The following is a 27,737-nucleotide window of genomic DNA, read 5'->3' as shown; positions in this document are numbered from 1 at the left end:
TAATTAACAACGCTAGCTAGGATCAGGCTTCAGGAACACGGCCGTCCAGTCCAGCAAGCTCTCGCCAAACCGATGGACCGCGACCTCTCTGCAGCTGGTGCATCATCACCGCCGTGCGATGGCGTGGTCGGTGCTACAGTCTGTGACGGGCTGGCTTTCAGCTGTTTGGCGCCGCGCCGCGAGGCTGACGTGACGAAGGTGAGTGCAGTGCAGTGACAAGAAAGGAGGCGCCTTAGCGTAATGAAATCGACAGCAGCAGCATGCGCCTCCTCCGCCTCTCCTGGCGCCACCGACAGCAGCAGCAAGCGCCTCGAAGTCGAAAATGAAATTTATCTAAGCCCCTTGACTACTGCATCTACTGCATGATTTGACAACAGGGCTAGGTGTACATGATGCTACTGCTCAACAGCTGCTGAAAATGAAATGGCCGATGCTGCAAAGGTGAAGGTGAAGTGAAGGGAGACTACTGTAGTGTGGTGTGTAGGAGCGGGCGTTGCCAATCAGACAGAGCAACTACTACTACTACAGGTAGTGAGTGATGAAGTAATGCTACTGCACATACAGATACAGTACTGTGCGAATCAATAATCGATCTGTTTACTCCGATCAGCCACACCCACACCACAGGACAGGATCGTGTCTGTCATCAAGACGGACGCACGATCGACGACCGACGAGTACTGCTCGTGCAGGTGCCTTGTAGTACATCAGGAGGACTTATGGCTACTGATGAACCAACACCAAGTGCCATGCAAGCGCACAGGCCAGTCCGTCGCCCACGGATTTTGCGCAAGGTATAGCTTTCCTGTTTTTTTAACTGGGGATTTTGCGCACAGGGGGAGGCAGGCGAGCCGTCCCGCCTCGTCCCATCGCTGCCCACGCCTCTGCGCGTGCTGCCTGCTCCGTTTCCTTCTTGTGAGAGAGCGCCTGGAATAGCCGTGGGGCCCGCTTTGCATGCTGCTGCTCCTTTGACTTTTGTGAGAAAGAGTGGCTTGCACTCTGCGAGAGAGGGAGAGCCGCGCAGGACAGGAGCGCGTGCATGCGCTGGGGACCGCAGGGTGTGTGCTGTCGACCGCATATTGGCCAGCTTTGCTTTTCGCCTGGCCACGCTCGACCGACAGAGAAAGAATGGGAGGCGCACAGTTGCAGCAGCAGTGGAGAGCAGTCGACTAATCGCAGCAGTGGCGCTGTTGGTGCTAGCTAGCTGCGTGGGTGTATGCATGCATGTGTGGTTGTGTCTACCGTGGCGTACAGTAGCTAGTACTACAGTGAGCCAGTGCGCAAGTTTATTCGGCTCTGTCGCGCCACGGATCAGGGCGTGGCAGTGCCGCGCCAAGATCGGTGGTGCGGCAGGCCCTGCCCCGTCAGCAGTCAGCACTCCTGGTCACCGCCACGTCAGCCCTCTGCCGCACCATCCGCACCACCATGCATGGCGCGGCACAGGCATTTGGCCGCGTCAGGGCAATAGACGCGGCCAAAAGTGTTAGTTTTTTTTTAAAAAAAAACCCGGCGGTGTTAGATTTAAAATTAATTTCCAAAAAGTGTTAAAATTAAAAAAAAATCCGGCCAGCCTGCATGCGGCGTGTCTAGCAAAATTGAGAAAAAAAAGAGAGCAGCCAGCGGCTAGATACGCTGCATGCATGCGCCCAGGGCCCAACGTCTGCATGCGCCTAGGGGCAAAAATATCTTTTTAACAGCCACTTAACACCGTTAGCCGGTAGATTTGACTGCGGTGTCATATTAAGGATGAAAGTTGAAGTGAGGGTTAAATAAGGAACGAAAAAAATTTCAGGACAAAAAAAGAACGACTCATTTTTCCAGTGTCAAATAAGGAATTTTCTCTTGAATTTTCTGGTTTTTCTCTCAGGTTATTTGTTCGTTTGTGGCTGTTTTCTGGGCTCCATCTCCATGAGAAATGTTTTGAAAAATCTTTGAATTAAATTTTGCTAGTTGGTACTGAGAATCACCCATAGTGCTAGCTGCTTTTCAAATTCTTTATTTTTCCAGCCACTCGATCTCTCCTCACTAACGGTTCTCTTTTTTCCAACCATAATAAAATTTTTATGGTTACCGATTTAAATTTGCCAGGAGGCACTGTGAATCACCCATAGTGCTAGGCTGCTAGCTGCTTTTCAAATGCGTTTTTGAGTTATTATAAGGAATTTGTGGTTACCGAGTGTTTCAAAGGTCAAGGATTTTTGAACTTTTTTTTTTGACAACGTTTGAACTATTTTGTTTGGCGACTATCAAACTTTTGACCTTGTATGTAAATAAATACTGGATGTGTAGGGAGCTGAAAAGGTCGTTGCGAATTTGAAAGAGGCTTTCACTCTAAATATTGCAGCTTCACCTCTTACTCTTAGTAGTATAAGAGGCTTTCAAAGGATGCCGTTTTCCACTAGCGTTTGTTTATAGTTTTGTTTTCCGAAATGCGACGAATGTACGGACGCCCCTTCGTCATCCTGCGTACCAGCCCAATAAACCTCTGCTCTGCGTCTGCTTGTTTTTTATTACGGTATCCACGTTCGTCTCTTCCGTTGCGCCGGTTGGATAAGGAAAGAAGAAGGAGACGAGAGACCTGCTCTGTACGTCGACGGTGACCCCGCCTGCTCCTACTCCGTCGGGCGCCCTGCTGCTCCTGCTCTACGGCCCGCTCCACCGTCGACAGTCACCCCGCGCTGCTCCTTCCCCTGCTCCACCGCACCGCCCCGCTGCTTCTGCTCTGCGGCCTGCTTCGCCTGACGGCGCGGGTACCGCCGCACCCACGTGTGGCGACCGCTTGCCGTTAGCTAGCCACTGAGGCCGCTACGCAAGGAGAAGCGCCGGGCCCTGGCACGGAAACCCTCCGACCTCACCTCCTGCTACGGCTGCGGCGTCCCGATGCAGACGGTGGAGGAGGCCACATCGAGATACAATAGATGTTGTAAGTGTACATTTCAAATGTTTCAGATGTTTTAGAAGTATGTTGTAAGTGTTTCATAAGGATCTTGCAAAAGTAGATTAGGATGTTGCAATGGGCTATACACGTATGCTTCAGGTGTATATTCCACCTGCTCGAAAACAAAGTTTTTTGAGATCACCGGATAGTACAATAAACCTGATCTTAGTAACACACTGTTTTGAGTCATACTGAAAGCAGCACAAATAAAATGAAATGTGATTTTTGATAATGTGAATAAAACATCTAAAAGTCTATGTGTTTTGGTTATCAAGCCATAGAATAAGATTTATAACTCACCCAAAAGGGGTAGCATACATAGAGTTACTTATATTGTTTATTACATAGCCTGGCGTTCTAAGAAAGTGAAATAAAGGAATTTCATATCAAACCCATATACCACCGATCATTTCTTTTTCCTGATGAATCAAATGAGAAAAAAAATCATGCCTGATTAACAAGTACAAACATAAATTATAATGGGCAAAAGTGATACTTGCCACCTTTTTTGCCCCTCTTTGACTGTTGCTTCCTTCTCCCATTTTGAGTTGCTTGTTGCTTCTGTTTGGTCAAGGACTTTGACTGTTGCTTCCTTCTCCCTTTTTTGAGTTGCTTGTTGCTTCTGTTTGGTCAGGGACAATGCATTTCTAAGATAGGCTGTCAATTTATGAAATTTCAAAGAAGACAAGAATGACTTCAAAGAAACGCATGATGGACGATAGGATACTTCAGCTATGCACATGCGAAGCATGCAAAGGAAAGGATGGGATCAGATACTCAGATGAGATGTGACCATATTAGATACCCTTCAGTGAACCAAAAGTGCTATTCATCCCTCAGCAATGAGCAGTGAGCAGTGCATTGCCACTCAGTTTATTTGTTAGGTGTGCCTCTAGAGTTCGGTTTAGAAGGATAGTAATGGTAATCTCTATGTGTTAATGTATATTAAAGATATGAAGGCACGCCGAATCGGCGGCCTTCTAGGATGTCCACGTAAGTCTTTTTTATTTGGTGTGTTAGATCGAAATTCCACGGCTCATATGAAACGCGTCTCAGCAGTAGCAGGTGACATGCATGGCCGGTGCCTAACGCGTACATGCATGCTGCTGGGGCCGTCCTTGCTTTGCATGCATGTATCACTTGTCGATTTATGTACTGAAGCCATCTACTAGGCTGTAAGCGGCCATGTCACTAATTTCTACCCCCACCGTCCACCGTCCACCAACCACTGACATTGAATGGAGCAAGTGGACAGACAAATGAACAATATGTATTTACATGCAGAAATTTACTACCAGTAAATTTGAAAGTAGGACGCCACGTCCAGAACATGCAATGCCCTTTTCCCATTACATACAAGAATTGACTATCAGCCTTTTCTCACGTATGTTCTTTTTATTTGGTGCGTTAGATAGAGATTCCACGGCTCAGATGAAGCGCGTCACAAACGGTCTTCTTCCATGCATTCAGCAGTAAATAGATGAAATAAGTGGACGCATTCAATGAAGTATCGCTTCCCTTCCTTGGTGATCGTACTCGACACGTAAATGGACGGTGGCGCGTAGTAGGGGCCGATGGATTCTCGACAGACATCGTCGGTGACTAATTAGCGCATGCAAGTACGCATGCTGGGCCTAGGAAAGCACGGGTGGTCGGCACCGTCCATTCAATGAATTCTCGGCACGCATTCCCGGGAGCATGCGTACGACGAACTTCACACTTATCCTCTTTCTCTCTCGCGTGTAAATGGCAGGCTGCAGCAGCTGCTTGCTCCTCTACTCCCTCCCTCACTCTCCCTCACTCTCAGCAGCGGCGTAGGAGCTCTGGCGCGGGCAGGCGGGTCCGGCACAGCGGCCACCGGCACAGGAGGCTCCCAGCACGGGCGAGGCCTCGCTCATGCTGCCGGCGTGCGTCTTCACCTAGGGCGGGCCCCACGCCGAGGTGGCGCGGCGGCGCGGGGGGAGCGCGCAGCGGCGCGGGTCGAGCGCGCGGCGGCGTGGCGTCATGGCCTCAGCAGTGGCGGGCTCCCACGCGGAGGCGGAGGCGAGCTTCCGGTGCTCTGCGGCGGCTAGGAGCTACAACATCACGCTCCTCCCTAGGAACGGCATCGGCCCGGAGGTGGTCGCCGTCGCCAAGGCCGTGCTCTCCCTCGCCGGTGCCCTCGAAGGTAAGCCCCCTCGTACCCTCCAATGCTTGCCTTAGCTCCCTGAAACTCCGAGGCGCTAGCACCTACCAGAATCATGACCCCCTTGTTTGCTTCCTTCCGTCTGCGCAGGCGTCGAGCTCCGGTTCCAGGAGAAGCTGGTGGGTGGCTCGGCGCTGGACGCCACCGGCGTGCCGCTCACCGACGAGACGCTCGACGCGGCCAAGGGTTCGGACGCCGTCCTCCTTGGCGCAATTGGAGGGTGAGCGGATTTGTTATTGTCATTTCAGGAGCAGACACAGAGGCCACAGTATTGACACTGCAGCGAATTGCATCGCTTCAGTTGGAATTGCTCTCCCACCTCTACGCTATGAGTACTTAGATGACATTTCATGGTTGTAGCTATAAGTGGGATAACAATGAGAAGCACCTCAAGCCTGAGACCAGGCTGCTGCAGCTCCATGCCGGACTCGCGGTTTTTGCCAATCTGCGAACAGCTGTAGTGTTGCCACAGGTATGAGCACGTCAGCTCTTAGTTTCAGTACAGATTCTGTAAGCACTACTATGCTCTAGGACTCACAGCTAGGTTAGATAGTTACCTTGTCAGTTTGAGTTGAATTCCATCTGATTGACTCTGAATGCGTTCAACGAATGGTAACATATAGTTACTTCTTAATTGTACAGAGAAGAAATAAGGTCATGCAAGCATGAAACCACTATGGATATTCTGAGGCCATTTGTTTAATTGTTCATGGTTGCAATTATGAAACTGCAATGTGATGCAAGTTTTAATTGAAACAACTGTATTTCTAGCTAATGTTACTTGACTGTCCTTGTTATAGCTACTTTTTTTCTCTTTGACCTCATGATCTTCGTAGTTGGTAGACGCATCCACTCTGAAGAAAGAGGTAGCTGAAGGTGTTGACATCATGGTTCTCAGAGAGCTAACTGGAGGTAATTCTAGCTGAATTATGATAAAACAGGGATATGGTGATATGGGTGACACTTTTCTATGACACTCATCAAATACAGATCTTGTAGAATTGTCTCTGCTTTGCCAGTCTCTGATTACACTCTTCTCTGTTTCTCTTTAACTCAGGCATCGAGTCCTTTGCAAGTAAAATATGCTGATGGAGAGTTGGAGAGGCTGGGTATGGTTACTGTTTAAGTAGAACTTTCTCTTTGTCAGCGATTTCGTATGGGGATATTTGCTTAAGACAATATTGTTGCCTGTTTTTTACTGATATCCAAACAGTTCACTCATTTTTCTACTTGTCATGACATCCAGAACATAAGCTTTTTATTGGAATGCTTCCGAAAAATGTAACGGCCACTGAGTTGACTGATTTGTTTTCCAAATATGGGAATGTCAAGGATTTGCAAATTTTGAGAGGTTCACAACAAACAAGCAAAGGTAATTTCCTGCATAGAAGTTGCTTTCCTTATGCATAGAATGATAAGCATTGCCTCAAATGTATATTGTCAGTTAACTTTGCTCTTTGCAGCTGGCTGTGCCTTCATTAAATATCAAGCAAAGGATCAAGCATTGGAAGCTATTGAAGCTCTAAACGGGAAACACAAAATAGAGGTCTGTCAAAAATGAGTTCGGATATCAAATCATTTTTTTATATATTTTTTTATTACTGAGATCTTATAGCATATAGGCTCATAGCTTAGACTGAATTATTTATTTTATTTACTGTCCAACAGTCTGAAGTAACAATTTACGTTTGCTCTAGTCAAATATATATGTTCAAAATGATGCCATTCAGGACTTTTGTAGCCACCCAGTTTTCAGCCACTTCTGCAATTATTTCATTTAGTTTGATTGTCTAAGTATGCAAATCTATCCACACACCCTTAATTTCTTTAAGTTGTCCTGAATTTTCCTAGAAAATCCTACCTGACATTTTTTGGGCGAGAATCCTACCTGACTTAAATCTAACTTCCATATGGTGCCATGAATATCTGGGGACGCGGCAAAGCCTGAATTTTGTGGCTGTTTAATTATTATATTGTTATTATTCAATTTGGACATAACTTGTGATGTAAAGCTCTTTTTTGCATTTTCAGATAGCCCATTTGACACCATATGAATTTTCTGGATTTCTTTAGGAAACCATGTTTTTTTTGTTCATATTCCAACAAGCTCTAATATATTTTGTAGGGTTCTAGTGTGCCGTTAGTTGTCAAATGGGCTGATACAGAAAAGGAAAGGCAGGCTCGGAAAGCACACAAAGCTCAATTACAGCTATCTAATATGCCCAATGCAAGTCCAATGCTGTCTTCAATATTTGGAGCTTTACAGATGGGATATATGCCTCAATACAGTGGATTTGGCTATCAGGTGTCTTCTGCTGTTCTTCTAGCATTCTTTACATTTTACAGCCATATCATAGAAAATGCTCAGTAGTTATACCAAGGGCAGCACTCTTCTAATGGTATTCTGCTTTCAAGGTTTTTTTCCTTCACAAATTCTCTCCACCAATCCTTGTTCAGAACATATGATTTATTAACTTCTGTTCTTCTCACTCATAACATATCATCTGCAGTATTTGAATTCCTTCCTGCTTGTTCTTTGGTAAACATATGTTGTAAACGGAAAAGATCTATTCCATTCAATTTTTCGAAACTCTTAGCTTTACTCCCTTGACATTATATTATATTGATTCTTAAATAATACATGTTATATGTGGAAACTCCAAACACCGAAATCTTTGCCGTAAATGATGATCAGCATCAAATTTAATGTAGTGTGTTTTATTTCCTGTGCAGCCACCAGGAACATACGGGCTTATGCAGTACCCTCTATCTCTGCAGAATCAAGGCCCCTTCCAGAATATGGTTCAACCTCTTAATCAAGGGAACTCAATAAGAGGATTCAATCCTGAACTGTCTCCCAGTTCAGTTCAAAAGTCATTTAATGCAATGCAGTTAGGCAGCCCTTATCCTGCTATCCCTGGTATGCAGTATCCTGGATCATATCCTGGTGGTCCCATGAACAATCGTCCTTTTGGCAATTCTCACAATTCAATTTCGATTAAAGTTCCAAATTCGAATGCCAATTCCGCCGTTTCTTCTAGTCCCAGCAGCAATGCTGGTGCGCAGGTTGAAGGTTAGCCACATTCGATGCTCTATTCTATGCAAAGGGAGAAAGACTATTCGCTAGAGAGTTCATGTGGTCATTAGCATGTACTTTTTGTCTCTCAAGTCTCAACGTTAAGTTCCCTAGCAAAAATGTACATTTTATAGCATGATGTGCACGATCCTTTGTTTCACAAAAATGTACATTAGTACGTAGGATAAAAATGATTGGTAGCCCTTATTATAATAGCTGTGCTATCAAAATCCATAAGTACCATAACCCATTATACAATCAATTAATCTGTCTATCTACCAATTCTATAACCGATACCGTATTGTGTTTTAAAACCTATATAACCTAATTATCTAATTATCATGTTACAGGTCCTCGTGGAGCCAATCTATTTATTTATCATATCCTACAAGACTATGGTGACCAAGAGCTTTCCAGTGCCTTTCAGAGTTTTGGTAGAGTTTGTAGATAAAGCAACGGGCGTCAGCAAATGCTTTGGTAAAATCTCCCACCCTCTCTATCTTTCGGCGCACAGCCTGCTAACTTTGCTAGCCGACGCATATAACCTGGATGCAGGTTTTGTGAGCTACGATTCTCCTGCTTCTGCACAGGCAGCAATCAATAGGATGAACGGGTACCAATTAGGCGGTAAAAAACTCAAAGTACAACTCAAGAGAGAAAACAAGCACAGTAAACCTTATTGACAAAAGGCCAGCAGCTGTTATGCCCATACCACGTGATCATGGTTCTCAGAGAAAGACGTACGTGTGTTGTAGTTTTTGCTCTTTCCACCTATAATATAATTCTAGCCAATGTTGTGCTTTGAATCTAAGTGTGGTGGTTGCCTGAGCCCAACTCCATCAAAGACTTCTTTCCACTAACATGTCATTGATTTGCTGGCTAGAATAGGCACCATGTAATGACAGCCAACCTCTATGTTGTTACAACATTGTAATGAAAAAAGCCATGTTACATTTTCTTTTCATTTAATGTACCAAATAGACCAACCTTTCGTAGCAACACAATGATAAAACATATTAGACATATGAGTCATTTTTTTAAGATTTTTCCTATACTAAGTACATCACCCGCAGCGAAGCGCGGGCAGCAATGGCTAGTACAGGATGAGAGCACACAAACCTGAAGCATGAAGCAGTTTCTGACCATGTGCATCCAACATTGGATGCCACTATCTGCAAATATTCACCCGCAAATATTAGCCTATCAAGGAATACTACGCCGGGGAAAGGACAGATAATGAAACATTGGAATAAATTGCTTAGTAATTCTAATCTGGAGAGGAAAAAAGATGGATACAGGGCAAAGGAATGTGTGGCTTTAGAATTACGACCCGACCATCGGCGTCCTTGGACGCGCATGACAGCTTCCATGCAGTTGCTCCAAAATTTCACCAAAAGTCAAACAAATCAAGTCCGATTGGTCAGAGATTTTAGCCACAACTTCAACATATCAGGTAATTCGTTCCAACAGAGAGAACCTAAAAAGACTGAAAGAATCTTGACAATTTCAGAATTCAGAAAACCCTAGATGAAGAACTAATTTGAGAAAACATCAAATTTGTGGTGCTGTCCATACCTCAACGTCTAGGCTATTGCTGTCGGAGGAGGTAGGCACGGCATCTAGCCATGGCGGCATGGAATTCGTTTGCCACGGAAGGGGCGCCGCCGCATGGAGGAAGCCGTCGCCGTGGCTGACGTCGAGGAGGGCGCTGCTGCTAGGGGCTCGGATGCGGTTGCCGCCGTCGGACAGCATGGAGAGGAGCCGCCGCTAGTACTGGTGGAGATGGTGGCGCCGCTGGTAGGGGTGAGGGCGCCACCGCGTTTGTTGCTGGCTGGATCTGGTCCGCGCGCGCTGCAGGTTGGGGGCGCCGCCGATGTCGCCTTACTCGGCCGCGTGTACCCATGGAGGTTTCCTTCTCCGTATACCCGCCCGTCCTGTGTATACCTCGCTCGAGGGATGGAAAAGAAGCGGAAGGGGAGATGAGCTCCTGGATCCGCAGAGGGCGCGAGGTGGCGGCCGCGGTTCCTGTGCCCTCTTTCCCATGACATCGGCGGCGCCCCCACCCTACAGCGCGAGCGGACCAGATCTAGCCCACAACAAACGCGCCCGCGCCCTCACCCCTACCAGTGGTGCCACCATCTACACCAGTACTAGCGGCGGCACCTCTCCATGCTCTTCGGTGACGACAACCACATGCGAGCCCCTAGTAGCAGTGCCCTCCTCGACGTCATCCACGGCGATGGCTTCCTCCATGCGGCGGCGCCCCTTTTGTGGCAAACGAATTCCATGCGGCCATGGCTAGATGTCATGCCCACCTCCTCCGACAACAATAGCCCGAGGTTGAAAGGATCAAGATGCCCAAGAGGGGGTGAATTGGGCTAATTCTAAACTTTTGCAATAATTAAGCCCTACACTTAGCCCATTTCACCCCTTGTGCCTATAATGTGTTTCTATTGTTCTCCCACACAAAAGTTTTGCACCCTAGGTTCCAATCCTACTCTAGCATGGCAATTCTAGGAATGTAAAGACATGAAATAAATTGTTCAAATGTAAATGCTCAATGTAAAGAGAAGGAAAGAAACACAATGATGTTTTCCTGATGTATCGGAGAGTTGCCACTCCCCACTAGTCCTCGTTGGAGCACCCGCACAAGGGTGTAGCTCCCCCTTGATCCGCGCAAGGATCAAGTGTTCTCTATGGGCTGATTCTTTGACACTCCGTCATGGTGAATCACTCACAACCGCTCACAACATGACTTGGGTCATCCACAAGTTCCGCCGGATGATCACCAAGCTCCCAATCACCATCGAGCCGTCTAGGTGATGGCAATCACCAAGAGTAACAAGCACAAACTCTCACTTGACCAAGACAAGCCTAATGAAAAAGGTGGATGCACACTTGCTACTCCATATAAACTAATGAGGTCCTTAATCTTAGATTATCAAATATCAATCACCCTACTAGGCTCTTGCTCTCCCTTGCACTATATCGGTGCAGAAAGTGACCAACACGTAAATATTTGTAGTTTTGCTATACGTTGTGATCGGAGATGGCCTAGCACTCAATGACGCAGGGTTTATACTGGTTCAGGCAACGTGCCCTACGTCCAGTTTAAGTCAGTCGGTGACTTTATTCCTAAGCCTAGGTGCTCGAAGTTTGCAGTGGGGTTACAAACGGAAGGGAGAAAGATGGAGGGTACAAGAGGTTCGGTCGAACTCTGGTCTGAAGGGCCGAGAGTGACGGGAGCTCCGTTATGTGCTAAGTGTTCGAGCGTGTGCTCTGTATAACTTTAGAGTGTCTAAAGTTATAGAGGGTGAATCAATGTAAGTGAACTGAGCCATCCCCCTTTTGGGAGAGAGCGATCACCAAGAGTAACAAGCACAAACTCTCACTTGACCAAGACAAGCCTAATAAGAAAGGTGGATGCACACTTGCTACTCCCTATAAACTAATGAGGTCCTTAATCTTAGATTATCAAATCTCAATCACCCCACTAGGCTCTTGCTCTCCCTTGCACTCTGTCGGTGCAGAAAGTGACCAACACATAAATATTTGTAGTTTTGCTATATGTTGTGATCGGAGATGGCCTAGCACTTAATGACACAGGGTTTATACTGGTTCAGGCAACGTGCCCTACGTCCAGTTTAAGTCGGCCGGTGACTTTATTCCTGAGCCCAGGTGCTCGAAGTTTGCAGTGGGGTTACAAACGGAAGGGAGAAAGATAGGGGGTACAAGAGGTCCGGTCAAACTCTGGTCTGAAGGGCCAAGAATGATGGGAGCTCTGTTATGTGCTAAGTGTTCGAGCGTGTGCTCTATATAACTTTAGAGTGTCTAAAGTTATAGAGGGTGAATCAATGTAAGTGAACTGAACCATCCCCCTTTTTGGGAGAGAGCGCATCCCCTTTTATAGATGAAAGGGATGGTCTTACAAGTGAGAGGAAAAGAGTGTACGTATGCTACTAAGTCTTGTTGCCCACGCTGGCGGGTATGAGATGATGGTAGGCGCCCACAATACTGTTTAATGTCAGATGCACATGGGAGGTTGCGTCGTCTTCTTCTGGTATGGCAGACGTCGGTACCTGCCATACTATTGATGCCCAGAGGCCTGTAGGGGGTTTTACCATATTCGCCCGGTATGGTAAATGTTGGCGCCCATAATACTGTTGATGCCCAGAGGCATGTGGGGGGAGCCTTACCGTGTTTGTCTGGTATAGGAGTTGATGGCGCCCACAACACTATAGGGAAAATGTCGGCGCCCACAACACTGCTTGGGTTCTGACACGCCAGGAGGTTGCAGGGTGCTGTCTTGCAGGTGTATAGGGTATGGTCCTTGGTATTACGGTTGACTTGAGTGCCCTACTTTACTCTTCTCCGTCCATTTCCTGGTCCTTACCGAGCGGGCGTCCCCGGTCGGTTGGTCCCAGTCGGCTCTGTTTGCGCCAGTCAGAGAAGAACTATAAGCAGGAGTTCGGTGCATCCCTGGTCGGAGACGCGGGTTGGAGTTGGAGGTGGTGTTTGGCCAGGCCTTCCGGTCGAAGAGGTCATCCAGAGGTGGGCCAGTGTTAGAAGCGAGTGCTCCGGTCAGAAAGGTGGGCCGGGGTCAGAAGCGGGCGTCGTTCCTCTTCTCCCAGACCTTCTGGTCAGAGATTAGATCACCCTTCTAGCCTGTTGTTTAGGTATTTGGGCCGACCCAGGATTTACGCGTCGTTCGCAACGTTGTCTGCTGGGCCAAGCCTTTTGTTGGGAAGCTGGTGCATGAGGGACCCTAGGTTTATAAACCCGACAGGAGCCCCCAAGCCCCCGGGCGATTCGTGTAGAATCTCTTGAGAGATTTTTGTCTTGATGGCGGGTGCACGCGAGCGCACCCGTGGGTGTAGCCCCCGAGCCCCCGGGCATTTCATGTAGAATCGTCTGGGGGGTTTTGTGTTGCCAGCGGGGGAAGTTTCATTTCGTCAGCGGGCGCGCGCGATCGAACCCGTGGGTGTTTCCCCCGAGCCCCCGGGCGATTCGAGCAGAATCGCCTGGGGTGTAGCCCCCGAGCACCTGTAGGTGTAGCCCCTGAGCCCCCGGGTGCCCCCAGGTGTTTTAGGGATCGAGGCAGTTTAGGGATCAAGCGAGATGGAGCTCATGGATCCTGGCATCGGGCGCACGCATCTGGCGCAACCGAGGCAGTTTAGGGATCGGGCGAGGCAGAGCTCGTGGATCCTAGCATCGGGCGCACGCGTCGGGCACTACCAAGGCAGTTTAGGGATTGAGCGAGATGGAGCTCGCGGATCCTGGTGTTGGGCGCAGCTGAGGCAGTTTAGGGATCAGGCGAGACAGAGCTCGCGGATCTTGGCATCGGGCGCACGTGTCGGGCGCAGCCGAGGTAGTTTAGGGATCGAGCGAGACGAAGCTCGTGGATCCTGGCGTCGGGCGCATGCGTCGGGCGCAACCGAGGCAGTTTAGGGATCGAACGAGACAAAGCTCGCAGATCCTGGCGTTGGGCACATGTGTCGGGCATAGCCGAGGTAGTTTAGGGATCGAGCGAGACAGATCCCGCGGATCCTAGTGTCGGGTGTATGCGTCGGGCGCAGCCAAGGCAGTTTAGGCATTTTTGGGTGTCTTGAGCCCCTGAGCCCTGTTTGGGCTTGGTAGGGTCGGTTGAGTTTTGTGCATTACCCCATCCATGGCTTCTCGCAACTGGAGAGGCTAAGCTAATGTCACTTGCCTCGATGGCTCGGGCTCGAGTGACGTGCTCGGTGAGCTCGCTAACGGGTATGATTGAGTGAAATCTAGGTTCATTGTTCGTGACGGGGTTGGCATAGCCCTCATGTGACATTTCACTACTCCTTAACCCATAACCCGGTAGATGCCTGGGTCATTCTGGAGACCGACCCAGGTGGCCCGCTGGTCTCCCCTCGATGGAGATTCTGTGGGTTTGGCAGAGGTTTAGGATCAAACGAGAAGGTTGAGATGACCCTGTCTGCTTTGGGGCTGACCGGGCGAGGGCTGCTTGGGGCTCATCTGCATTTTCTCCCCTAGCTCTATTTGATGTGATGCGGCCCTGAGCCCTTCGTGGACTGGCCATCGAACCCCAGTCGGTCGTTGCTCATGTTGAATAAGGCAACTGCCACTTTGTGACGCAATACAGAGCGTTGTGATGCATTTAACCGCATTTGCGATGCCTTAGCCCCTGAGCCCCTGGGCGATTTGGGTAGAATCGTCCGGGGGGCGTGGGTGTATGGAATGAATGCGTGTATGGATGTATGAATGATTATATAAAGAAATAGTGGGGGTTTGGTAATGTTACCTTGATGACTCGAGTGATGGGGTTTAAAGAGCTCCAATCGGAAATGTCCGACCGGGATCCGTGCTCATCGTTCGTGATGGAGTCGGCATGGCCCACATGGGGTGTCCCTTTGCTCCTTACCTGTCTCTCGGTGTTTTCTTGAGCCATTCGATTGACTTAGGAATCCTGTAGTTGGGCCTTTCCAAGCTCCGCCTAGGAAGGCAGAGGGCCACCTACGCATGGTGGCGCTTTGTTTCTCGCGCCTGGTCATGTGGTAGTGGTGGGCCATACCTAGGCCACGTCCCATCTAAAAGTAAAGAAGAGAGGTAGCATTTAGTATTGTACCCTCATGGAGCCCCCGAGCGACCCGGGCTGAAAGTGTTTGGGCCGAGGTGCTTTATAGGAGCAAGTGTTGAATAAAAGCGGTAAGACCAAATTTAGGGGAAAACGACATAGATGTTCAATGTTCCAAGTGTTGGTGAGAACGTTGCCGTTGTCGTCCTTCAATCGGTAGGCACCCAGTCGAATCACCTCAGTCACCGTATAGGGTCCTTCCCATGGTGGAGAGAGTTTGTGTTTCTCCTTCGTTGATTGGGTCCTCTGGAGTATGAGATCACCGGCTTTGAGGATCCTCCTCTAATCTTTTTGTGGTACCTGTGGAGAGTTTGCTGGTAGCTAGCGAAGTGGATGACATTCATCTCATGGGCCTCTTCGAGCAGGTCGACTGTGTCTTACTGAGCCTCTACGACTCGGTCGCGGTCGAAAGCCTTTACTCTTGGGGCGCCGTGGTCGAGGTCGGAGGGCAGCACTGCTTTAGCTCCATAGGCCAGGAAGAAGGGTGTGAACCCTGTGGATCAGTTCAGGGTCATTCTCAGGCTCTAGAGGATCACTGGGACCTCTACAACCCATCACCTGGCGTGTTTGTTGAGTCGATCAAAGATGCATGGCTTAAGTCCTTGGAGGACCATGCCATTGGCACGCTCGACCTGACTGTTAGTACGTAGATGTCTGACCGAGGCCTAGTCGATCCTGATGCCATATCCATCACTAAAGTCTAGGAACTTCTTCCTAGTGAAGTTAGTCTCGTGGTCAGTGATGATGCAGTTAGGAATGCCAAACTGGTAGATTATGTTGAGGAAGAATTTAACCGTCTCTTCCGAGTGGATGTTGGTGATGGGCTTAGCCTCTATCCACTTGATGAACTTGTCGACCACTATGAGCAGGTAAGTGAAGCTGCCCGGGCCCTTTTTGAGGGGTCCTACCATGTCGAGGCCCAGACCGCAAATGGCCAGGTGATGGGGATGGTTTGAAGCTCCTGGGCCGATAAATGAGTTTGCCGAGCATAGAATTGGCATCCCTCACACCTGTGGACGACCTCCTTTACATCTTATAGTGTGGTGGGCCAGTAAAAACCTTGGCGAAAGGCTTTTCTGACCACCGACCTTGGGGCCGCGTGATGTCCGCAGATCCTGGCATGGACCTCGAGGAGGAGCTGCTTCCCCTGGTTGGTAGGGATGCACTTCATGAGCACCCCCAATGGACTCCGTTTGTAGAGTTCATCACCGAGCGCAACGAAGGTCTTGGCGCATCGAGCGATCCATCGAGCTTTAGTCCTTTTAGGTGGGAGAACCTCCTTGAGGAGGTAGGCGAGTAGCGGTGCTCGCCAGTTAGTTTGATCGAGTGTCAACACGGCGACGTTAGTGGGTGACGTCATCATGGAGGCACTAGGGTCGGAGCCCCCGAGTGCTGGCTTGGTATCGGGGTCGGTGCCCCCGAGCATTGGGTTGGTGTTAGGGTGTGTCTAGATTGGACCTTCTAGGATGCGGGTGGATGGCTTGTGGAGGTCATTGATGAAGACCCCACTCAGAGATAGATCCTGCCTGGCAGCCAATTTTGTGAGAAAATCGGTGGCATCGTTGTCCTTTTGGGGGACGTGATGCAGCTCGATCCCCTAGAATTTGTCCTCGAGCTTGCGCACCTCCGGGCAGTATGCTGTCATGAGGGGGCTTTTGCAGGAGGACTCCTTTATGACTTGGTCAACGACTAACTCTGAGTCAACATGGATGTAGAGTCACATAGCATCGAGATCGATGGTGATGCGTAGCCCATTGATGAGGGCCTCATATTCCACAGCGTTGTTTGAGGCCAAGAAATGGAGGCGAATGGAGTAGCGGAGCCTACTCCTATCTAGGGAGATCAGAACCACTCTAGCCCCCGAGCTAGGTGCCATTACGGACCCATTGAAGTACATCATTCGGTACTCGTGGGTGACATCCGGGGTCGGTAGCTGGACCTCCATCTATTCGGCGACAAAATCTATGAGAGCCTAAGACTTTATAGTGGTACGGGGGATATACCTGATGTCGTGGCCCATGAGTTCTAGTGCCCACTTGGAGATCCATCTTGCGGCATCGCGATTGCGGATGATGTCTCCGAGAGGGTATGAAGTGACGACCGTGACTTTGTGGTCGATGAAGTAGTGCAGGAGCTTCTGGGTCACCATCAGCATGACGTATAGGAGTTTTTGCACCTAGGGATACTGGACCTTGGGGTTAGTGAGTACCTCTCTGACGAAGTATATGGGTCACTGGACCTTAAGGTGGTGTCCTGGCTCCTCCCTTTCAATGACCAGGGCAGCGCTCACTACATGGTTGCTTGCTGCAATGTAGAGGAGGAGGGTTTCTGCCTGTTTGGAAGCGATGAGGATTGGGGCCGATGTCAGTGATGCTTTGAGGCTCTCTAGAGCTTGCTAAGCTTCCTCAGTCCAGATGAAAGTGTCCGTCTTTTTGAGGAGCTTGTAGAGTGGCATCCCCCATTCGCTGAGCGGGGAGATTAATCGGCTCAGGGCAACCAGACAGACGGTGAGCCTTTGTATGCCTTTGACGTTGTGTATAGAGCCCATATTGGAGATGGCCGTGATCTTTTTGGGGTTGGCCTCGATGCCACGCTCAGACACGATGTATCCAAGCAGCTTTCCTTTCGAAACCCCAAAAACACATTTTTTGGGATTCAGCTTGATGTTGAACCTTTGGAGGTTCGCGAATGTCGCGGCCAAGTTTGTGATCATGTCGCAAGCTCAAGCCATTTTGACCACTATGTCATCAACATAGACGGCGATGGTTGATTTCGTCCGCTCGGCTTGATCAGGCTGATCGAGCGGGTCAATTTGGTCGGTGAAGCATTACTTCATGCACCTTTGGTAGGTGGCACCAGCATTCTTTAGACCAAAAGGCATGGTCACGTAGCAGTACGAACCATACGGGGTGATGAATGAGGTTGTAAGTTGATCAGACTCTTTAATCGTGATATGGTGATAGCCCGAGTAGGCATTCAGAAAGGAGAGGATCTCGCAACCCGAGGTGGAGTTGACTATCTGGTCTATGTGTGGCAAAGGAAAGTGATCCTTTGGACATGCTTTGTTGAGGCTAGTATAATCGACGCACATTCTCCATTTCCCGGTCTTTTTTTTAATAAGAATAGGATTGGCAAGCTAGTTAGAGTGGAAAACCTCTCTGATGAATCTAGCTGCTAGGTGTTTTGTGATCTCTTCACCTATGGCCCTGCACCTCTCGTTGTCATAGCAACAGACATTGCTTAGCGGGCTTCGAGCCTGGGATGAGGCGCAGTGCGTGCTCGGTGATGTCCCACGGTATGCCCAACATGTCAGATGGCTTCCATGCGAAGGCATCATGATTGGCGCGTAGGAAGTCGATGAGCTTGCATTCCTATTTGGCCGAGAGCTGGGTCCCGATCCGCACCATCTTGGTTGGGTCCGTGGGGTCGATACCCACCGCCTTGGTTTCCTCAAGTGGACGGAAGGCCATTGTGGAGGTTGGTTTGTTGCAGTCCGGAACTGTTGGGGTCGATGACTCCCCGAGCTGTAGGAGCTCGAACGAGTTGATGACCGCGGTGGTGAGCTCAAAATGCTCACGGTCGCATGTGAAGGCATGTGAGAAGGCGCTGCCCATGGTGATGACACCGTTCGGTCCCGGCATCTTTAGCTTGAGGTAGGTGTAGTTGGGGATCGCCGTGAATTTGACATAGCATGGCCACCCCAAGATGGTGTGGTAGGAACCTAGGAAGTCCACCACTTTGAAGGTGAGGACCTCTGAGCAAAAGTTCTCTCTGTTGCCAAACGTGATGGGTAGGTTAATCTGCCCGAGCGGGTATGCCTATGCTCCTGGGATCACGCTGTGGAAGGGAAAGCTCGCTGGGTGGAGTTACGATCGGGGGATGCGCATGGCGTTGATGGTGTCGACGTAGAGGATGTTGAGGCCGTTGCCTCTGTCCATCAGCACCTTGGTGAGGCGCTTCTTGCGGATGATGGGGTCGACGATGAGCGGGTAGCGTCCTGGTCTCATGACGTGGGAGGGATGGTCCCTCTGGTCGAAGGTGATCAGAGATTCCGACCAACTAAGGAAGGAGGGGATGGCCATCTCGGTGGCGTATGCCTCCATATAGCATACCTTGTGCTGGCGCTTGGAGCAAATGGTGTTGGATCCTCCAAAGATCATGATGCATTCCTTGGGGTCAGGGAAGCCGTCCCCATCCTTGCCCGTCATGCCTCCTTTCTTAGCTGCCGCCTCTTTGCCGTCTCCTTCTTTCGGCCCACCGGCCTATCATAGGAAATGTTTGAGGAGCTCGCAGTCCTTGTAGAGGTGTTTGACGGGGTAGGCATGGTTGGTGCATGGGCTATCCATGAGCTTGTTGAAGTGGTCAGGAAGGCCCTACTAGGGCTACTTGCCCACGCAATCAGTTGCGGCGACCAATGCAGTGTTGTTCGATCAGCGCCGATCCTTTTTGTTCTTCTTGCCCCTCTATGTGGAGGGGCCCTCTTCTTGGTCCACGTGCTTGGCCTTGCCTTTGTCCCAGCCTCTGTTGAAGACCGCTCCGACCACCTCCTTGCCAGAGGCATGGTTAGTGGCGATGTCGAGCAGGTCGCGGGTGGTATGGGGCTTCAGGCAGCCAAGCTTGTGGATCAGGGACTCACAGGTCATCCTAGAGAGGAAAGCGCTGATGACGTCCACGTCGACAAGATTAGGGAGGGAGTTGCATCATTGGGAGAACCTGCGGATGTAATCCCATAGGGACTCACTAGGCTCCTACTGGTAGCTCTTGAGGTCCCAGGAGTTACTAGGGTGGACATACATCCCCTGGAAATTTCTGACGAAGACCCTCTTGAGGTCCGTCTAGTCATGGATGATGTCATGTGGGAGGAGTTCAAGCCATGCCCAATTTGTTCCCCCATGTAGATGGGGAGATATTGAATGATGAAATGGTCATCATCCACTCCTCCGGCTCGGCAGGCGAGCCAGAAATCTTCGAGCCAAATACCGGGTTCGTCTCCTTGGTGTACTAGGCGATGTTGGTGGGCGGTCGAAAGCGCTGTGGGAACAGCGCTCTTCGGATACGCTGGCCAAAGGCCCATGGTCCTAGGCCATCCGGGCTGGGACTTGGTCGTCTAGCCAGTGTCCATGAATGGGACACGTTTCACCACTCCCCTCGATGGTCTGGCCCAGGCCTATGTCGCCTATCCTCACCGCTGTCCGAAGGACATCATCATCACACTAGGCCTAAAGCCGGTTGCTGATGACACTACAAGTGTCTTGGTGCAGACCGAGCCATTCGTGTACCGACGGTCGATGTGGAGCAGGCACTAGGTCAGACCACAGCGCAGCTGCGGCCTCTCAAGCCGCGCTTGGCGGCCATAGCGGTGATCGGATGGAGTGATCCGTCTGGTGCGTCCCCACTCCCACAGTAGGGAGAGAGGGCGCGAGTCAAAGTCATGATGTGGAGCTTTCCACTTGTTGAATGGCAGTGGCTTCCACCAGTAGCCAGAGGTTCTGGTAGACCGCCTGCTCTAGGGGGTCGATGGGCTCGGGAACACCAAGCAGAAGTATTGCCACAGCGGCGATGCTCTGGCTAGCCTAAGCGAACTATGGGGGGTCGTTCCCCTCGTTCACGATGTTGCGCTAGACCTGGTGGGTGTGACCCCGGTCATGCACAAGGTGCGCAACATGCTGCACTGAGCGTGCCGATGTAGGTGGCGGCTAGTTCTGCCGCCATTGTCATAGCTCCTCGACATGATCTTGTGCGAGCGTGAGGGCCCCCGCATGTGGCTCCAGAGGGGTGTGAGTCTACAAAGACTCCGCAACCACCGGTGGCTGTTCTGGAGCGTCCGCCATAGCGCACTCCTAGAACATCTGATGGTGGCTAGGTGCCACATCGCTGACGCTAGAGCCATTGCTCTCATCCTCATCATCCAAGAGTTCATGGAAAATGGTGGGAGCATAGCTCACCATTCCCACGAATTTGGATGTGAGAGGGGGCAGTGCCAGTGTCCTTCGGTGCCCCTGAGCATACACATTCACGAGGGATGCGAGGCCGCAGGAGAACCGGTCGTACGATGTTTGCAGTGCAGATAATACGGTCCCTCTGGATAATCGGTGGGAGATAGTAAATAGAGAGTAAATAACAGTATGCACATTACTCACAGCGGGGTTTGAGCATAGAATTTGCTCGGAATGAAGCGCAGGCACCTCGTCATTGAAGGTGTCGTGCATCCCGGAGTCAATGGAGGGCACCTCTCCGATGGGCGCTGGTACAAGTGCCCCCTCATGGAGGTGTAGTATGCCGAGCCGGTCGACGATGAAGTCCAGGCTTCTGAAGAGGAAGGCCTAGGATGGCTTGAAGATGGGCGGAACCCATATCCCCACAGGTGGGAGTGCGGGAAACTCTAGTGAGCCAAAGTGAATTGTCCCGCTTGAGCCCGCCATGGCGAAGGTGTGGCAGAACCTCCTAAGAAATCAGGCCCACGTGTATCTATCATTGTCTTGACAGACCTCGGATAGCGAACACGAGTTCCCAATAACTCAACAGGTCTATCGGGTGTCCTCGGGAAACTTGAATCATCCATGATTCTCTTTTCAAACAGGATCCCAATCACAGACATTGCAGATTACAACAGTTTATTCAAATATATACATCAGAGTAAAAGATAGCGGAAGTCTTAAGATAACATAGTTACAAACTAGTTGTTTTCAAACTTACAATACCATAAGTGTCATACAACCATAGTAGCGGGATAATATTACATTAATTTTATTTATCAAACAAACTAGTGCCTTGTCCAAAGGCCATTCATTACTCCTCATCGTTGTTGACTTCAAACACCGACATGCAGCAGGGACCAAAACAAGCCTGCGCATGCGACTCACCTGCAACAAGGGTTAACAAACCCTGAGTACAAAAGTACTCAACAAGACTAACCCGACGTAACGGGTGTAAGACTTTAGGGATGCAGGGGTTTGGGACAAGATAAGGATGTAGCAAAATTCAAAGTCCTTTGCCAAAAGCTTACTATATTTATCCTATTCTCAAATTTTACCCCTAAGTCCTTTTAGTTCATTATCTCAACTAAATATACATTTCCCATATTCCATTCCTTCTCCTTCCATTTTTTTCTCATATTTTAGTAATTCACCAGTCCTGCATTGCTTCTGTAATGAATCGAGTCTCCATATCTGTGGAGCACCGGCAATTCGAATTGATTCAAGTCCCAACTGGGGATTCCTTATCACACGACATATGTAGAACTTAATCTTGCATATATCAACCTCGCTATCGGATCCTCCTATATTAAGCCGTCTCCACGCCACCCGAGAGCACAGCACACCTCAAATCCGGCCACATTCTAGGCACGAGGGTACACGCTACTCCCGCCATCTCTCCACTCCCAGTGCGTGGGCATTCATCTTAGTATCGGATTTAGCCGAAGTAGGCTTACCGGAGTATGTGACCAGTACTACAAAGTGTCTCGTTCAGAAGATCCACAATGAGTGGCCTTTAAGCGACATAGTCAGCAACATTACCCAACATTCAAGATAAGTCACCCGACTAGTCTCTAGTTCATTCTACCTTCTTTCTTTCTTTGGCTAGTATGCCATCTTTGATTGTATCAAAACTTTTACTTTGAAAGCCTACCATAAAGCATACTAAGCATACTATGCCTTTGTAAATGAAATCATCTTCAAGGATGGTAAACAATTATCAAGCTAGGCAATGCATCAAGTAGGAAACATTTGAATAAATTAACTTAATGCAATAAGTAACATAGTTGATAAACTTTTCAAAGTAAACAAGGTAAGGGTTTAATGCATAAACCGGGGCTTGCCTTCGTTGACGATCTCAGGTTCTGGATCAGTACCACAATTATCGAATCCCGTGACAACCGGGGATTCTTCCAGAACTTGCTCAACTAAAATCGTTTTGTTCTCGGGTTCTACACGAAATGATAACATATGCTTTAACATGATGATAATGTAAACATGATGCTTTCATGGTACATGAAATGTAAAAACACCCCGCAAATGACTTTATTTCACGGTACAGTTGCAAGCCAACAAAACCAACTTGCAATCCTACCATCAAGAACCACACATGTGTCTTGACCAAATGGATCTTGAAACCCTACTAGTCACAAAACATGACCAAAACAAGATCCAACACTATTCAAACACTTAGGGTTTGTCTTTATCTATTTTTGAATTAATTTGGAATTAAGCCCAAAAATGAACTTGTTCCAAATGGCCTGAAAATTTTATGTAAGCTTCCTCATGACAAATTAGTGTACCAAAACAAATTTCATAATTTTTTGAATTATAAAGTGGCCTACAAAAATCATGGAAATTGCATTTATTAATTAATGGACTGAATATTTGAACATTTAAAATATATTCAAATTTCAAGTTTCAAATTTTTAAACCATACTAGAGCATGTACAGAGGCTACACACAAAATTTCAGAATTTTTGGAGCATTCATGAATTTCCTACAAATTCCCAAAGTTTTAGCACTATTCACAAATTCAGAAAATAAAAATCATCACTGTTCTTCTTCCTCACTCGCACTGACAGGCTGACCCCACCCGTCAGTGACTCAAACATGTCACGACGGCGCTGCCCTCACTGACCGGCCGCAAAATGCGCCGACGGTGACGCTCCGGCGAAGCCGACCTCACCAAAATGATCTACACCCTACTACGAAGCCATCCCCGTCCTTGGAATGGCAAAAGGTACACCGGGGAAGACCCCACGCCGGCCATGGTGGCTCGAGCACGTCGGCTCACGGCGTAACCCCGGCAAGACTGCGGTAGAGTCAAAAGCGAAGTGAACTTCACGTTCAGTGGCTCACCACAGTCACGTCGGTGGGCTTGGTGAAGGCGGAGATGGTCTGGAATGGCCTAGCCACGTCGAGACGATGCTGGCAGAGCTCCAGCCGGGCTCGGGGAAGAAGCAGTTGCGCCGGGCGACTCCGGCCAACCCAAGTGGCGTAGACAAGCCGCAGAGAGGCGCAAGGCTGAGGCGATCATGTAGGCGTAGCTGGGCACGACGAATGCTGCTCGACGGAGGCTACGGCGAGCGGCGGAGCAAGCTGGTGGCGGAGCAGAGTAGAAGGGGAAAAATGGGAATGACGACGGCGGCGGCTGCTATTTATAGCCGGGAAGGTGTTGCCCGGCGTCGACAGCGCACGCCCACGCTCGCCACGGCACCGGCTGCGTGTCAACGTGCGAAGAAGCGGCGAAATCCGATCGGCGGTGACCTCCGCGTGGCGCCGGCGGCAAGCAGAGAGGTGGAGGTTGATTTTTGAAATAATTACAGAACTGCCACTGCGTCTATTTTTCAAATTACTCACAAATTTTCTAAAGAAGTTGAAAATCTCCAAAAATGAAAGTTGTTCAATTTTTCAAACTCTACAACTTTGCTTCTAGAAATATTTTCAAATTCTGCCTCCATTTTGAAATTTGAATTTGGGGTGCATTTGAGCATTTGAATAATTTCAAAATTACTCCAAATTTTATATGTAAACTTGAAAAACTTTGAATACCAAAGTTGATCTACATAAAATAATCTCCAACTTTGCTTTTTGCCTCAACCCCAAATTCCACATGGATTTTGAATTAGTAAAAAGGGGCAAAAAGGACTTTTATAAATTGAATTTGAATTCAAATTTGATTTGTCTTCCTTTTACTTAAATTTTGATTTTTGACCAGTAACATGGCCCATTAGGGTTATTTGAGTCAAATGACACATGGCCTCACATGATCACATGAAATTTGACCCTTGTGGTCATGATCTTTATTTAGGGTTTTTGAAACACATCACATGAAATAACAACATTATGAAATAAACCTTATTTAGTGAATGCATTCAAAACTTTATACTATATGAATGCTTTGCAATGCACATGATGACATGTCAATTTTTAGTGCTAGGTCAAAACACCAGAGGTGTTACAGAAGGTGGCGGTAAAGTGGGCCATCCGATGACTAAAAAGTGTGAACGTACAACGTCTTCCCCATGAACGGCACCAACTGTCTGTGTAGAAAGTGACCAACACGTAAATATTTGTAGTTTTGTTGTACGTTGTGATCGGAGGTGGCCTAGCACTCAATGATGTAGGGTTTATACTGGTTTAGGCAACATGCTCTATATCCAGTTTGAGTCGGTCAGTGACTTTATTCCTGAGCCTAGGTGCTCGAAGTTTGCAGTGCGGTTACAAATGGAATGGAGAAAGATGGGGGGTACAAGAGGTTAGCTCGAACTCTGGTCTGAAGGGCCGAGAGTGATGGGAGCTTTGCTATATGCTAAGTGTTCAAGCATGTGCTCTGTATAACTTTAGAGTGTCTAAAGTTACAGAGGGTGAATCAATGTAAGTGAACTGATCCATCCCCCTTTTTAGGAGAGAGCGCATCCCCTTTTATAGATGAAGGGGATGGCCTTACAAGTGAGAGGGAAAGAGTGTACATATGCTACTAAGTCTTGTTGCCCATGCCGGTAGGTATGAGATGATGGTAGGCGCCCACAATACTGTTTAATGTTAGATGCATGTGGGAGGTTGCATCGTCTTCTTCTGGTATGGCAGACGTCGGTACCTGCCATACTATTAATGCCCAGAGGCCTATAGGGGGTTTTACCATATTTGCCTGGTATGATAAATGTCGGCACCGACAACACTATTGATGCCTAGAGGTATGTGGGGGAGCCTTACTATATTTGTCTGGTATGGGAGTTGATGGCGCCCACAACACTGTATGGAAAATGTCAGCGCCCACAACACTGCTTGGGTTCTGACACGCTAGGAGGTTGCAAGGTACAGTCCTGTAGGTGTACAGGGTATGGTCCTTGGTATTGCAGTTGACTTGAGTGCCCTGCTTTACTCTTCTCTATCCATTTCCTAGTCCTTACCAAGTGGGCTTCCCCGGTCGATTCGTCCTAGTCGGCTCTGTTTGCGCTAGTCGAAGAAGAACTATAAGGAGGAGTTCGGTGCATCTCCGGTCAGAGATACGGGTTGGAGTTGGAGGCGGTGTTTGGCTAGGCCTTCTGGTCGAAGAGGCCATCCAGAGGTGGGCCGGTGTCGAAAGCGAGCGCTCCAGTCGGAGAGGTGGGCTGAGGTCAGAAGCGGGTGCCGTTCCTCTTCGGCCAAGCCTTCCGGTCGAAGATTGGATCACCCTTCTGGCCTGTTGTTTAGGTATTTGGGTCGGCCCAGGATTTGCACATCATTCGCAACATTGTCTGCTGGGCCAAGCCTTTTGTTGGGAAGCTGGTGCATGAGGGACCCTAGGTTTATGAACCCAACACACTCCAAAGGTGTTTCTCTGCTGAACAAATGGGCAAGAGACCTCCCATGGATGAGTGGAGTAAGTAGTTATACCCCCTCATTCAAAACATAATGTTTGGAGGCTGAGTCATCACTTTGTGGGCTGACAGGATGTTCCGGTCAGTTATACCTGCCACCGTGCTAGAGAGAGCCATTAAGCTCTGACCGGACTCTGACCAGTGTCCGGTCAGCTCCCACCGAATGCATTCGGTCAGGAAAAAGCCTCTCTAGAACCTCTTTGGAGTAGACCGAACGTAGGCACCCTAGCGTCTGGTGCTCCTCCACTCAGCATCTGATTAGTACTAGACAACTATAGTTGATCAAATGAACTAACCGAACTCACCCTCCAGCATCCGATCTCAACCAGACCAGCGTCCAGTTAGTCATTGGACCCTCCATTCACTTTCAACTCATGATCCTATGTGAATGAAGTTGACTCCAATTGATCTTAGGGCTATTCCTGAGCTACCTAGTGCTAGGTTTGACAAGTGTGCACCACACCTAACCCACTAGACTCACCTAGGTCAAGCTACAAGTCCATACCCTCCTTAATAGTATGGCCAAAGGAAAAACAAAGGCCTAAACTACTCTAAGGGTCTCTTCAACTCTAAATGACACTTAGAACTAGCCATCCTTAACCTTGTCATCAATCCTTTAAAATCGAAACGAATTCCATTGACGGGGGCATGAAAACCATAATTGCCAAATAAATTACCATTACCATGACCTAACTTAAATTGCCTCTACAAAACACACATTAGTCATAGTAATCTCGTATTGTCATTAATCACCAAAACCCAACTAGGGACCTAGATGCTTTCAATCTCCTCCTTTTTGGTGACTGAAGACAACACAACCTCGAGCATGTGCAAGAGAAGAGTGAGGTTTTCAATATGCTTGGTTCATATAAGCTTTTAACATTAAGAACAAAGGGGTTAGACATGCTTATATGACCCAAGTCAACATGGTGTACTCAAAAGATATTGTGGGGGGTACGACCCTAGATACCCATGGCAGACCACATGGGCTGCGCCCCCAGGGGTGGCCCAGCCCACAAGACAAAGCCTTGCGGAACACGACGTTGCTCGGCACCTCCCGCAAGACACTGAGAGGATATCCTGAAGATACTACGAGATTTGTTAGGATACGTACGATCCCATGATTCCTGTAATCTGTTATTACTTTCCAATTATATCCTAGATCTAACTGACTTATAACCCTACCCCCAGACTATATAAGGTGGGCAGGGACCCCCTCCAAACACACACAATATCATACGATAGCCAATACAATCCAACATACCATAGGAGTAGGGTATTACATCATACTAACTACCTAAACCTGTCTAACTCATGTGTCTCTGTTGTCTTTTTGTTCTCGATTACATGCATCTCTGTTAATCAATCTACCTTCATGGGATACCCCTCAGAGGACTGTCGATGATATTTGTCGATAGTTGGCATGCCAGGTAGGGGTGTGCGTGCTGTTTCCATGTCGAACAAGATGGTATGTTTTGTAGGCTCTTCCTCCCTCCCACAGCCTGACCAGATATTCATGGTTGGATCAATCTCATGGATCATCAATGCTAATGGAGTTGGAGAGCTCATCGA

At 48.7% G+C, this 27,737-nt stretch overlaps 3 protein-coding genes across 3 annotated transcripts; 2 read left to right on the top strand and 1 right to left on the bottom strand.

Moving 5' to 3' along the window:
* Positions 1-4,930: 4,930 nt before the first annotated feature.
* Positions 4,931-6,495, top strand: LOC136466629 (3-isopropylmalate dehydrogenase, chloroplastic-like). Its single transcript, XM_066465101.1, has 6 exons — positions 4,931-5,105; positions 5,214-5,343; positions 5,484-5,595; positions 5,960-6,035; positions 6,181-6,232; positions 6,370-6,495. Exons 1-5 carry the CDS (start codon positions 4,943-4,945, stop codon positions 6,210-6,212), a joined length of 513 nt encoding a protein of 170 aa, XP_066321198.1. The 5' UTR covers positions 4,931-4,942; the 3' UTR covers positions 6,213-6,232; positions 6,370-6,495.
* On the top strand, positions 6,390-8,882 carry LOC136465142 (RNA-binding protein BRN1-like). The gene is made up of 4 exons (XM_066463998.1): positions 6,390-6,495; positions 6,587-6,669; positions 7,857-8,196; positions 8,755-8,882. Exons 1-4 carry the CDS (start codon positions 6,390-6,392, stop codon positions 8,880-8,882), a joined length of 657 nt encoding a protein of 218 aa, XP_066320095.1.
* Positions 8,883-18,195: 9,313 nt separating this feature from the next.
* LOC136465141 (uncharacterized) lies at positions 18,196-18,762 on the bottom strand. Its single transcript, XM_066463997.1, has 2 exons — positions 18,695-18,762; positions 18,196-18,595 (listed from the first exon to the last, which is right to left on the bottom strand). Exons 1-2 carry the CDS (start codon positions 18,760-18,762, stop codon positions 18,196-18,198), a joined length of 468 nt encoding a protein of 155 aa, XP_066320094.1.
* Between the last annotated feature and the right edge of the window lie 8,975 nt (positions 18,763-27,737).

This window comes from Miscanthus floridulus, chromosome 7 (assembly GCF_019320115.1).
Source record: "Miscanthus floridulus cultivar M001 chromosome 7, ASM1932011v1, whole genome shotgun sequence".
Taxonomy (NCBI): domain Eukaryota; kingdom Viridiplantae; phylum Streptophyta; class Magnoliopsida; order Poales; family Poaceae; genus Miscanthus; species Miscanthus floridulus.
This window is presented reverse-complemented; position numbering and strand designations above follow the sequence as displayed.

Excerpts from the sequence above, each read along its gene's own strand:
- LOC136465142 (XM_066463998.1), top strand. The coding sequence starts at position 6,390 with ATGCTTCCGAAAAATGTAACGGCCACTGAGTTGACTGATTTGTTTTCC. Across the intron at positions 6,670-7,856 it reads ACGGGAAACACAAAATAGAG|CCACCAGGAACATACGGGCT; the intron begins GTCTGTCAAAAA and ends TTTCCTGTGCAG. Across the intron at positions 8,197-8,754 it reads TGCTGGTGCGCAGGTTGAAG|GTTTTGTGAGCTACGATTCT; the intron begins GTTAGCCACATT and ends ACCTGGATGCAG.
- LOC136465141 (XM_066463997.1), bottom strand. The coding sequence starts at position 18,762 with ATGGACAGAGGCAACGGCCTCAACATCCTCTACGTCGACACCATCAAC. Across the intron at positions 18,596-18,694 it reads GCCATGCGCATCCCCCGATC|AGAGAACTTTTGCTCAGAGG; the intron begins GTAACTCCACCC and ends GTTTGGCAACAG.
- LOC136466629 (XM_066465101.1), top strand. The coding sequence starts at position 4,943 with ATGGCCTCAGCAGTGGCGGGCTCCCACGCGGAGGCGGAGGCGAGCTTC. Across the intron at positions 5,596-5,959 it reads CAGCTGTAGTGTTGCCACAG|TTGGTAGACGCATCCACTCT; the intron begins GTATGAGCACGT and ends TGATCTTCGTAG. Across the intron at positions 6,036-6,180 it reads TCTCAGAGAGCTAACTGGAG|GCATCGAGTCCTTTGCAAGT; the intron begins GTAATTCTAGCT and ends TCTTTAACTCAG.